At 44.0% G+C, this 12,586-nt stretch overlaps 1 protein-coding gene across 1 annotated transcript in view; it reads right to left on the bottom strand.

Annotated features, from left to right (window-relative positions):
• The window catches only part of gfra2b (GDNF family receptor alpha 2b), a 156,743-nt gene that overhangs the window by 15,743 nt on the left and 128,414 nt on the right, over positions 1–12,586 (bottom strand). The window contains exons 6-8 of the mRNA XM_086299895.1: positions 6,604–6,713; positions 5,302–5,442; positions 463–647 (exon numbers count right to left, since the gene is read on the bottom strand). Coding sequence (XP_086156021.1) covers positions 463–647; positions 5,302–5,442; positions 6,604–6,713 — 436 coding nt within the window. The remainder of the gene's footprint in view (positions 1–462; positions 648–5,301; positions 5,443–6,603; positions 6,714–12,586) is intronic.

Below are 12,586 nucleotides of genomic sequence, written 5' to 3' on the forward strand. Positions count from 1 at the left end.
TGGTAACAGAAGAGCAGCAGAGATGATGACGCAGGCACAGTTTAACATGGAGGAGATTTGTTTCACACAGAGAAATCTGCAGTGAGTCTCTTGAAGTTTATTAAAATCTGCAGATGAAATGTTAACTTAGTCTGATACATGTTTAAATTAAATCATTAAATCATTAAATCATCGCAGCCACCACATTTTATTTGTAAGCCTTTTCTTTAAAGGCTTACAGATACAATCTCACTCACTCTCGTGCATAGTAAAACATGCAGACACACGCGCACAAAAACTCATAAACATAAACACACAGCAAATCCACCTCATCCAGGAGATAAAATGCCGTCACAACTCTTTCTGCCTCCTGTTTTTATTATTGCTCAACAATAAGACAAAAGTACTTCTTATCCAATTGCTTGATTAATCAATGAAATAATCACTAGAATACTCGATTACTAAGGCCTAATCCAAACTCACCTGCAGGTTCGCACAAGTGGAAAACATACAAGCACTGTCCAGGGGTTTGATTGCATTTCCGTGCAGAGAGGGAGCAGGTTTGGCGATGACTGGAGGCCCGGCAGGGGGCAGGAAAGTGGATGACGGCTCGGTTACGAAAAGAGTCCCTCCCTCCGAGCTGTAACCAAACGACTGGATGGCATTTTCTGTGTGGAGATAGAGACGGGCGGTCAGAGAAAGAGCGAGAACTTTCTACACCTGCTGAGAACCACACTGACCTGACAACCAATTACTGTTTTCTCATCAAGAGGCAGCTGCCACCTGGCCTTCCTCCAGGTAGGTAACAAGAATCTGACGCTGGTCTGTATCCTAAATTTAGATCAGCACACATGGTTCACTGTTGGGTCCTAAATTCCCCCCAAAACAAGCCAAACCCTCCAAGCTCAATCAAACTGGTAATTATTAGCGAGTATGTCTGTGAATGTTCTAAGTCAACCAGGTCATCGTAGTCTAAGGAGCTTGGAGAGAAAAGTGTCTGGACTTCTTTAAGTTGCTTGAAGATGTTTCACCTCTCATCCGAGAAGCTTCTTCAGTTCTAGGGTCACATGGTGGAGAGTCCCAGATTTAAACCCTGTGGGAGTTTCCCCCCAAAGAGGGACAAAAGAACCCCCTGATGATCCTCTACCTAATCACATGAGCCAAGGTGTGAAAACTGGTGTGGGTCACAATCAGCCAGGGTTTTGGGTGAGCTCATTGTGAAACCTGGCCCCACCCTATCATGTGATTTCCTGAGGTCAGATGGCCCAGGATGTGAGTGGGCGTTAAGGCGTCTGGGAAGGGATCTCAAAACTGGATTATAGATGGCAGACAGTTGGTGTCGTAGGCCACCACCTCTGTTCAAAGATGGTCGCTCACAGTGGACATAGATGGCTTCTTTCACTCCTCTTTCAAACCATCTGTCCTCTCTGTCCAAAATGTGAACATTGGCATCCTCGAAAGAGTGACCTTTGTCATTTAGATGCAGATGGACTGCTGAGTCTTGTCCTGTCGGTGGTGGCTCTTCTATGTTGTGCCATGCGCTTGTGAAGTGGCTGTTTGGTCTCTCCAATGTAGCTATAATCTGGTATGTTTACATTCATGTAATTTTTTTTACATTTATGTTCATTAACATGCACTGTCCTAAATAAATAAATAAATTTATGTCCACTGTGAGCGACCATCTTTGAACAGAGGCGGTGGCTTACGACACCAACTGTGACCCACACCCGTTTTCACACCTTGGCTCATGTGATTAGGTAGAGGATCATCAGGGGGTCCTTTTGTCCCTCTTTGGGGGGAAACTCCCACGGGGTTTAAATCTGGGACTCTCCACCATTTGACCCTAGAACTGAAGAAGCTTCTCGGATGAGAGGTGAAACGTCTTCAAGCAACTTAAAGAAGTCCAGACGCTTTTCTTTCCAAGCTCCTTAGACAATTATTACTGAGGCACACCTGTCAGAATCCAGCCCAAGTGTGCCCAAGTCTAGCCTGAAGTGACCTAATTCAGCTGGTCACCTGGGTGTCTGGAAACCTTTGCTATATTATATATAATACTTACCTAAAGTCATATTCATAACCAATGAACCCGTTTCTTCCTGCTATCTAATCTAATGCTCAGTTCGAAGAACTACAAATCTAAATAGCTGAAATAACTTTTTATCAACAGAAACAAAAGTCATTGGATTTGTGTCACACTGGAGGATGTGTAGTGTTTCCAGTGTGTGCCATCTTTGTGCCATTGTTTCATCTGAGCATATTGTGAGAGTCTTTGCAGATTCTGCAATCATTTATGGTCATGCTACACTCTTAGCTTATCACCTCTACTGTCTGCAGACGTCAGGCAAACATAGACACAGGTGTGGTGACTGGGAGAAGATTATGATTATGTTGATTATGTTGCTGCTGCTTTGTGAAAGTCTGCAGAAGATCTTCTTCTTCCAGCTGATTCATTTAAGGGTCGCCACAATGGATCATCTGCCTCCATCTATCCCACCATCCTTCTCTGTTACACCAACCTTCCGAATGTCCTCCTTTACAACATCCATGGGCGTTCTCTGAGGTCTTTTCTCTCTGTTTACCATCGTAGTCCCACATTTAGCATCCCTACTCTCACCTCCTCACTCCCGCCTTTCCTTCTCTCTCACTGCCTTCTAATATGCCTTCCCCCTCTGCTCTATGGCCAACAGGAGCACAGTTTCCACCAGCAACCTGTTAGCTAACAGAGGCCGAGGTGGTCATTGTTAACCTGGTATTTGGTATGGGTACAGTTTAGCCAGATACTGGGGCATACTGGGGGATACTGAGGCGGAGCAGCCTCGAATAAAGTCATCTGTCTACCAGTTAGATGTTGACTCACTCCACCTCTCCTTCATTCACAGCCTCCTCCAAATACCTCAGTATCTCACCATCAATTAGAAGGACAGCCATGGCATTTAATGCAGATACCCATGGTTGATGGAGGATGGGGAATTTTGTTGAGCTAACATTTACAGTTTTGGGTGAACTGTTAACTCTGTGTCCACCCAGGATCCCCTGAGGATGATTTGGGATCACTTGGTTATTATCTGCTGTTTCTTCATTTGAAGGAGTCCAAATACTTTGATGTTTACTGCACTGAATAATGGGATTTTTGAGTACTGAACCTGAAAAACCTTCACAGTAATAAGTGACGCTATGGCTTCAGACCAGATTCAGATTCGATGTAAGACTTTTAAGGGTTAAAAATGCAACTCATGATGAAATTCAAGGCCAGCATGACAACTATAAAACTAAAGAAACAAACAGACACAGGGTTGGAGACACAGGTGTTTCTTTCACTGCAAAGACTTTTAAAAGATTGATTTAACCCCAGTTATGTCATTTTTGGTTTAATTAATTAAAGACCTTTTATGGATTGCAGGAATCCTGGTTTATACATATGAATAATGCACATTGAAAATCAAATTTTAACCTTCTTTTATGGCTTTGAGTGTTTTTTCTGGTCTTTTTTACATTCTGGGGATCCACTGGCCTTGGAGATGAAAATATAACCTAACAAACTGAAGACGAATGACTATCGACCATTTTCACGAGGGCTGAATACAGAATAAAGAATATACAAGTTAGTATTTACACCACAGTCTGGCTGAACTGTGTGTGTTTATGGGAATTCATACTGAGACCAGCACAGAGATACACCAACAACTTTTTAAGCCCAACACACTGGTCTGTGGAGTCTGTTGGTAGGATCCATGGTGGTCTGTTTGGAGAATGATTAATGAACACAGTGGTGCAATGCAACCCACTCAACACAAGGCAGAGGTTGCTGCTGCCTCAGTGCAGCAAATCACGTTCAGATAACTGAAGGTTATTCTTGCATCTGAACACAAAACGTGTTTGTCCAGGTCTGACTACACCTCGACTGCAGAGAGCATTCTCCGCCCCTGTTAAACGTTAACGTGCCGCCGCGTCTTCTGACAGACCGGGAGATCATGGAGAGGGTACTCGAGCCCTGACGCTGTGCTCAGGTATCTGCACCAACATGCAGGTGCTTTCAGGCCGTAACCTGGGAGGTGGACCTCCATGGATTGGAATGTGGGTCCGAAGTTCACCTGATCCATGATAACTCCCGCACACTAACAGGAGCCGTGATGAAGAGATAATCAGTGTTATTCCCGTCACCTGACAGAGCTCACAGTTTTGAGCCTGATCAGAGCACAGTCCAGTAATCTGAGTACTTTTGGGTTTGAACATTTGGAGACATGTACATCATAAACAGGCTTCATCCTTCATTAACTGACTGACTTTCACATATACATGAATGCATGAAGTTCAATGTAACGGCATGGTTGTGTTCTTCGCTGCCTGCAGCACATGGATATGTATGTTTGCATCCACAGGAGGAGGAGGAGCGGATGTGTGATGGAGGAGGCGCAGAGGTGATGTTGGAGCTGGGTCAGTGTTATTTAAAGAAGGTATCTGGGGATCTTCAATACATCGGCTCGTACTTCTCTGTTTTTCCTCCTCCACTAACCTTTCCCCTCAATTATCCGCCTCACTCACACCTCTGTTTCTTTAACCATGCCAACGTTTTCAGCATTTCATGTGCTGAGACGACACATTTAACAGTAACATGTATCATGATTTTATTCATTGATTTAACCTCATACTGCAGTTCCACACCTCTGCACAGCTTGGGTTAGAGTTTGATAACATTTCTACATTAAAGTCTGAAAGTCTCATTATTTATGAACCATTTAATGGTTTCCCAAAATGAAGCCTACTTTTAAATGTAATAATTTCTACAATCAATAATTAAGACATTTAAAAATAAGAAATTATTCAGTGTGAATATTTTCTGCTTTTCTATGCTTCATATTTGTAAACTAAATTATAGTGCCCAAATCACTCTCCTTTTATGGAATAATCAATTAACAGTTTTTGGAAAATGCATAACCTAAACAGGCAACATCATTGATAAGCAACATAGAAATGAAAAATTCTGTTCTGAGTTCTGTAATATGATAGAGCTGAAATTTTGAATTTCCATGAATTTCCACCCTTTCAGTGTAAAGGGGGAAGATACATTTCTGTTAGCAGCAGCTTCATAAACTCAGATCCATAAATGACTGAATCCATCAGACAACAAACAGAAAACATGGCATAAAACTACCTGCAGGTATGTTCACATGTTGTTACAGCAGTGTGAAGGCTGATTGGCTTATAACCTGTTTGATTAATAATTTTGTTTTCTGGATTATTTAGGTAAATATTCTCCAGACTAACTGGAGAGGATCAGCACTTTACAGCTCTGACTCTCCTGATCAGGCATGCAGCACTCACTGAGGCAGGTGTTGTGTGTGAAATCGCGGTGGAAAGCTTCACACTCGTGCTCCTGGTGGCCGGTGCCCCTGCAGGTGCACCACAGGCTCATAGTGATGTTGGATGGGCTGCTGTCGCTGTAGTTTGGCGTTACATCCGAGCCTGAGGCAGGGAGGGGGGGGGAGGAGAGGAATAAGAATTAGGGTGGAGATTAGCCGGGAAGAAAGGTAAAGAGGATTTTTGCAAATTGGGAATTGAATCATTGAAAGATTTCCAGAGAAGAAATGAGTCACCAGTAGAATGTTTCTCTGCTCTTAATTCTCAACTGAAAGATTTAAATAACGGTCAAGTGGCTGCTGATCACAGCCATAAACGAACAGGCTGGCTTCACTAAACAGGTCATGTGGTAAAGTTAGAGGAAGGCACAGTTACCTGAACTCATTAGATCTAAACAACTAACTCTGTGCTGGAGGATCTCTGTACCAAACACCTGTCACAGGTTAGGTCAGGTTCTACTATAAACAGGAAGATATTTTGAGAAAGCAGAATTAATTACTAATCTACGGTGGCCCTGAGAGGCCAAACAGACTGCAACTTAAGAAAACACCAGCAATTAGTAAAACGCTCCAAAAGCACACAAAACACAATAGAAATAGGAAAAAACAAAAACAGAAACAGGAAAAATCTGATTTCCAAAAGCACAAGGCAAGTGTTTCTGTGGAGACAATAACCCGACGGACCAGTTGCAGGAATCAAAATGTGCTAAGAATTGCACTGGGAGACACTTAAAAGAAGTGGAGGATCTAATGGTTTTGTGAGGAAAGAAAAGATGAGAGGTAAGTGTGTTAGCCTAACTATTAGCCTAAGAATCTGTCATCAGTATTATATGAATCATGATAAAACACACCTACCATGTTTTGGGTTTCTGCAACTGGTCCGTCGGGTTATTGTCTCCCCAGAAGCACTTCCCTTGTGCTTTTGGAAATCTGTTTTTTCCTATTTCTGTTTTTGTTCTTCCTATTTCTGTTTTGTTTTTTCCTATTTCCGTTGTGTTTTGTGTGCTTTTGCAGCGTTTTTCTTATTGCTGGTGTTTTCTTAAGTTGCAGTCCGTTTGGCCTCTCAGGGCCACCGTACTAATGAAGTCATTCAGATGTCAGTTTTCAGCATGTGTGACCCAAACTGTGATAAAAGGCAAGCAGTATTGTAACGACAGTCTAACCGACTCCATCAAACACTTTAATTCTGTTTCCAGTATTTGGGTTAGGGCCATCACCACTGATGATGTACACATCAGAAGGTTAGCCGAGTTTAGGCTAGACTTACCAATGAGGCCGACATAGGACATGAGGCAGCCGTGGTAGTTATCGTGAGGGCAGGTGGTGACGGTGTGTGGTGTCACCTGGCAGTTCATGTGGAAATCAGCGAGCCGAGACCTGCAACAGGAAGCAACACAACAAAAAACATCAGTAACATGATGTAATTTGGCCAACAGCTACCAGCTGTGTGTGTGTGTGTGTGTGTGTGTGTGTGTGTGTGTGTGTGTGTCGGGGGGGGGGGTGCTGTCAAGCTTGCCTAGAGTGAATGGGGTTCTTTGCCTCTGGAGAATAAACCTCCCCCAAAGGGCTTGAGACAATCGAAACACTTCTATTTTTAGATGTTCATGAAAGACCTTTCTGTCAGTTTACGGAAACGGCGTCCCCCATCTTGAATTGGGGTGTAAAGCAAGCAGCAGCCCCCTGTTAGCATCACCTTCAACCACCACAATCAGCTGCTGCTTCTACACACATGGTAGCTTCTGCTGGGCTTTAACGACGCTGCTAACATCTGCTAGAGTCATCGCTTCGAAACGGACACCATTGAGGGAGGAAGACCTGCCCTAAATCCTGAACCAGCTAATCAGCACACATTAGCAGAGTGCTAGCATTTTATGGCAATCGCTGTGAGAAAAACTAAAGGACAGAAGAGTAGTTTTCCTTCATGCTGGACTTATGGAAGCAAAAATGAAACAGACTTTTGTGTACAATCAGCTGGAAATAACATTTTGTTCTATTCACTCCATCGAGCGCCTCCTGGTGTGCCCCAGCTGAACTAGGGTTGCCAACTCCCTGAAAAATAAATAAGGGACACCTCGTGGCCAGGGCCGGGCAACCTAGTTGTCTTCACCCTTCCCAGTGTGGTAGCTCTTTTTTGTGTGTGTGAAATTATTTTTTAACCATTTGACTTGAACTTGATTTAAGCAGATGCATATTCTTTGTGATATGACCATATGTGAAACAAATGATCATTTAGCCATTTATTTTTAGCTCAAAATGACAACATTAACACAGTAAAACAGGTCTCTTTCTTAAACAGAAGCCTGTCATGCTTAACTTTTGAGAATAAAAGTAAATCTTTCTTTAAAAGAACTCCGTCCTGCTTAACTTAAAATTATATAAATTAATAGAAAGCAATAGAACAAAAATATTCTTGTAACTGTGCACATTTAGTGCATTTAGTACAGTTGGCTTCAGTTGAGGTATTATTTCAGCTTTTCTAATGCTAATCAGCTGCTCCTGTTTGTAAACCCGCTTGTTCCCATGATTACGCATCATAACTCATCATCATTATTCATCTATGTATTACTTTTATGTATTAGTCATCTATTTGTTGTAATCATTTATCCTTGCAGTTGTTTATTACACAAAATAAATTATATTATCACACTTCTGGCCACATAGCGCTGATATTCACTGCACATGCCCATATTAACCTTAACCAGAGGGTTTAAAAAACAAACCAGTGTTTACATACCATATCTGCTTCTGCCGTGGCCTGGTGGACAAGAAATTGGTTAAGGGTTCCCTGAGCTTTCACGCCCCTCATGTTCTTCATGTGCCCACCATTAGAAGCATGCCTATGGAAAAAGTGCGCCAGCACACAGTGCAGTGCGCTTTATAGGTGTTATGGTGACCTTTTCCAGCCAGGTGTTTCCCTTTTCCCATTCCTCCCTGTGCTTTTGCAGCCTTTTTTTCTTTCTCTGAGCGAACAAACATTGCTGCTCTAATTCTGGGCTTACACTGTGCGATTTCTGGCCCATTTTGAGACGATTTTTGAGTCGTGCGACCGATTTGGTGATCGGCCCAATTTTGGCCTTCATCGTGCATCGTGTAGTATACGTGGGGTAACGAGAAGCGATTAACACCTCGAGCAGCTCCCGATCATCAATCGCTCGTGAGCCGCTCACACTGCTCACGCGCAAACACGTAAACGTCGGTGAAAAAGACGGTGCAGCACGGCTGTGCAGCGTGTGATCTGGACACAAGCGATGGAGGCACAACTTGTAGAACTTCGGAAAGCTCATCCGAGCCTTTTCGATGTGGCATCACAAAATTATCACGACCACAACAACCGTGAAAATAGTTGGATTTACACTGCTGCTCATTCACAGCTGCCTGATCAATGTTTTTCATTAGCAATTTAGCAAAGTTGATGGTGGTGGTTTGTGTGTCTGTGTGAGTGAAAGACAGACAGAGAGAGAGAGCGACAGATTTTCTGTTATAACCTTCATGTTATGGAGGCACAGTGTGAGCACTCGGGTCGCATCAGAGCATCGGGCGGTATAGTGTGAGACCTGCATCGTGACCTACCAACTTCTAACCCCTGCGAGTCAATCGTGCAGTTTGAGCAGGAGCTGAATAACGCGACTGAAAAAATCACACAGTGTCTGCCCAGCTTTAGGTGTACTGTCATCCGAGACCGCAGTGTCGGCGTTTGTTTCCCTGTTGGCCATGCTTCTTGTTGTGGTCATCTGTTGTCTTCCGGTATTTTCTCTGCAAGCGACCTTTCCTCGACCAATGAGATGAGCGGTAATCTGAATTGTCATAAGTGTGCTGTCAGCTCATTGGTCACAAAGCAGGAGAGGGGCTGGGAGTTATGCTTTCAAACAAAGTGTTAATTCCATTAACATTTATAGACTACTTTTGATTCTCACTGTATTACGGGACAAAGTGCGTCCCTTATTAGCTCAATACGGGACGTGTACTTTTGTTTCTAAATACGGGACGATTCCGTATTTTAAGGGACGGTTGGCAACCCTAAGCTGAACAGGCACAAGGGACAGGCAGTGTAATGCTGTGGGTGGTTCAATGAGAGTGTGTTTTTAAATCCTGCATGCTGCTCGTCACGTCTGCAGAATCATTCCCGTGAACATTGAAAGCAAACACGTGTCATTTTGGGGGGTTTTGCAGGAAGGACTGATGGTCACATGACACTGAGTGGTCCTTAGTAATTAAGCCTAACAATGGACTGTAATAAGCAGCAGCTGCACAAACAACCTCTGGGGTTGACTTTTTTTTTTATGGGATTTATCATCGGTTGATGGAGCACAACAGCTGGTGGAGGTGATTTAGCAGGTGTCATTAAACCACAGAAGAAGAAAAGAGTGTGGCGAGGTGACGTCAAAGCCCCAGTCAAAGCGCCAACAATGGAGGCGTGTGGGAAACATGACGTTCAGCTCTGTGTAACAGTTTCGATGCTGAGGACACGCCCTGATTATCGCTGAGCTTCACCCTGCATCTCGCTCAGATCAGCAAACTTTTAAAACAGATGGATTTACAGAGTGACTAACATAAAGAAAGTAAGAAAAGAGCAATTTTATTTAGCTGAAAATGATTCACAGATGGCATCATATGCTGTAACAGCTACAGAAATGGAAATGAATGGGAGCCGACTCTCGCAGATGTGAAGGGGACAGTTTTTCCTCTCTACATTTATCATACAGACCTGTCCCACACTCACAGACGAGTGGAAGTAAATCCAACAGATTATGTTTGAAGTCTTTCACACCAAAATTTCCAAAGACAAAAAGTGGCTGATTTGGACTCTTTGGAAAGAAGACGGGTTGTTTTGGCAGCAGCGTGGATGCTAATGAGACACTGGGGGAAAAATATCCTCCCCTCATGAAAGATGGGCGACGGCAGTGCCACAGTTGGCTGCTTATGAGAGATGAACAAACTGTGTTTAATAAGCTTCATGGGCTTGCCTCTCATTGCCTTGCAGTCTGGACCTCACGCTGAGTCCGGTTCGGCCCTCAAAACAAACTGATGAGTCAGCTTTTGTGCATGTGTAAAAAATTCAGACCTGACTGAAGAAAGAGAGAGAAGGGCCAGACTCTGATGGACTCTTTGCAGTAAGTGATGTCACTGTCCATGCATGCATCCACTTCCTGCTATTTATGAGGGCCAAATTAATGTTAAACCACAGTCCACGGCCTCGCCCACAAACCAACCAGTAATTCTCAGTTAAAGGTGCAGTTTATCAACACATGTTTAGTCAAGAGGAAGGGCGGCACACCAAAGATGCATTAAACATGCATCCCTACATGACACCAAACTCCATAACTGACTGAACACAGGGGAAAACAACCGCGGTGAGAGAGCAGCCATTTAAACTACACAATTTAGGTAACGAGCAGGGAGCAGAGCTACTGTTTCTCCATGTAAAACATTGAATTATCAGAGGTTTGGAGATCAGGGACAGGACCAAAACACTGCTGCTGGGAGCAGGCTTTTTAAAATGGCCGGATGTAGACAGGAACCATTTAGCAGCTGACATGTGGACAGACTAGCCCATGGGTTTAACCAATCAGGTGGAGAACACATTCTATCTGTTTTGTCCTCGGTCTGTTCCAGGATCCCATCCCGCTGTCTGGATAGGTGATGAGCCACCTCGGCTGACTCCTTTCGATGTGGAGGAGCCTGCCTCTCAGGCCGAGCACAGACAGCTTTGAAGGAAGCTTTATTTCTTTTGTTTGGATCATCTGATAATGCCACCATCAGGAAAACTGGACCAGACTGTGAATCGAACAAAGGCAGAGGGTCTCCCCAGACAGATGGGCTTATGGCTGAGACCCTGCCTGAAAGAGCCTGCCCTGCAGTGTTCCCACCACCCGGCTGAGGTGCTATAGGGGTCTGATGATTTGTCACTGGGAAGGTAACCAAAACAGCTTGTAAGGACATGATTTACTTTATTTCGATGACAGATTAATCTGCTGATATGCTTCCAGTATTTTCTGATAACAGGGAGAGGATAGAGTCCTGTTTCAAAGAGTCTGCTCTTCTGGATTTAGTTCTTCTTGAGGTAAAAACACAGACATTTCCCAGTCAACCAGTTCAAATCATTCACGCCATGCCCAGTTTATCCACTGAGCAGAGAGATTTCAACACAACGCCTGTGTTAATGCTGTTTAAGTGCTGTGAATGGAGTATAAAGTGGGTATGTAGCACTCAGACTGCCGTTATTTGCACTGTCGAAGTGTAAAGTCCTTCAGAAATGCAAACATTGTTAAAAACAGATCGAACAGATGCCCAGCAAACTCTCCTGAGAGCTGAAAATCCTTGTGGAAATATCCGCCTGATTCATGCAGTAGTTTGGGAGATTATCTGCTGTTCCTGCGTGCATGTCCTGCAGTATCCACTACATCATGCATATGTTAATGCACAAGAAACTGTCACAGGCAATAAGAGTAAAGCTGCTGAGCTTAATCTACTGCCTGTCCTACTTTTGTGTTTCACATCCCGTCTCTCCTCTTGGTTTCCTTTGTCTCGCTCTCCTCTTAAAGCCTCTCACCTGCTTCGTCTCTTTAACGTCGCTCTTCTTCTTCTCTCTTGAAAATTTTTGACAGACAGGTGAGGTGAAAGGTGGCGTGTGGTGACGGAGACGTGTGATCTTGTCGCTGTTTGAGACAGCGTGATGGGCTTTGTGTTTACGCCGAGCTTTAGCTGGCTGCCATCGCAGGACTGCATCATGTCCTCAGAGAGGACACGAGCGCGTGACACGGAAGACATGACTGTGTGGTGGCTGTAGAGAGTGATCAGGTGTGACAGACAGAGGCCACTGAGTGTGTGTCTGTGTGTGGGTCTGCGTGTCTGTGTGTGCGTGTGTGTTTACACAGGCACATTATGACAAAACTCACTCACTTGAACACATCCTCTAAGCATCTCCAAGGAAGGCTGTCACTGATGAAGGTCAAGTGATCTCAGCTTTCTCAGACCTGCTGCTAAACTTCACAAGTTCCCGGGCCTCAGCAGAACCAGACCCTCCAGAACTTGGTGGAGGCTGGACCAAAAAAATAAAATTCACAGGAATGCAGTGCTTCATCCGTCCATCCACTGCAGGCCTGTCTCTGTGAGTGTGTGATGATGTTGCTGTATTTCTGTATTTTGAGTCCCATGTGCTCGTGTCCCGGCCAGTCCAGCTCATAGAAACTATGCGGGGACGTTATACTCTCCAGGAAACTGCTGACATCTGTGAGTCCTTCTGTTGATGA

This window comes from Aulonocara sp. 'chitande type north' Nkhata Bay, linkage group LG7 (assembly GCF_057382095.1).
Source record: "Aulonocara sp. 'chitande type north' Nkhata Bay isolate Kocher_YH1m ecotype deep benthic linkage group LG7, A_spYH_male_GT1.1, whole genome shotgun sequence".
Lineage (NCBI taxonomy): Eukaryota > Metazoa > Chordata > Actinopteri > Cichliformes > Cichlidae > Aulonocara > Aulonocara sp. 'chitande type north' Nkhata Bay.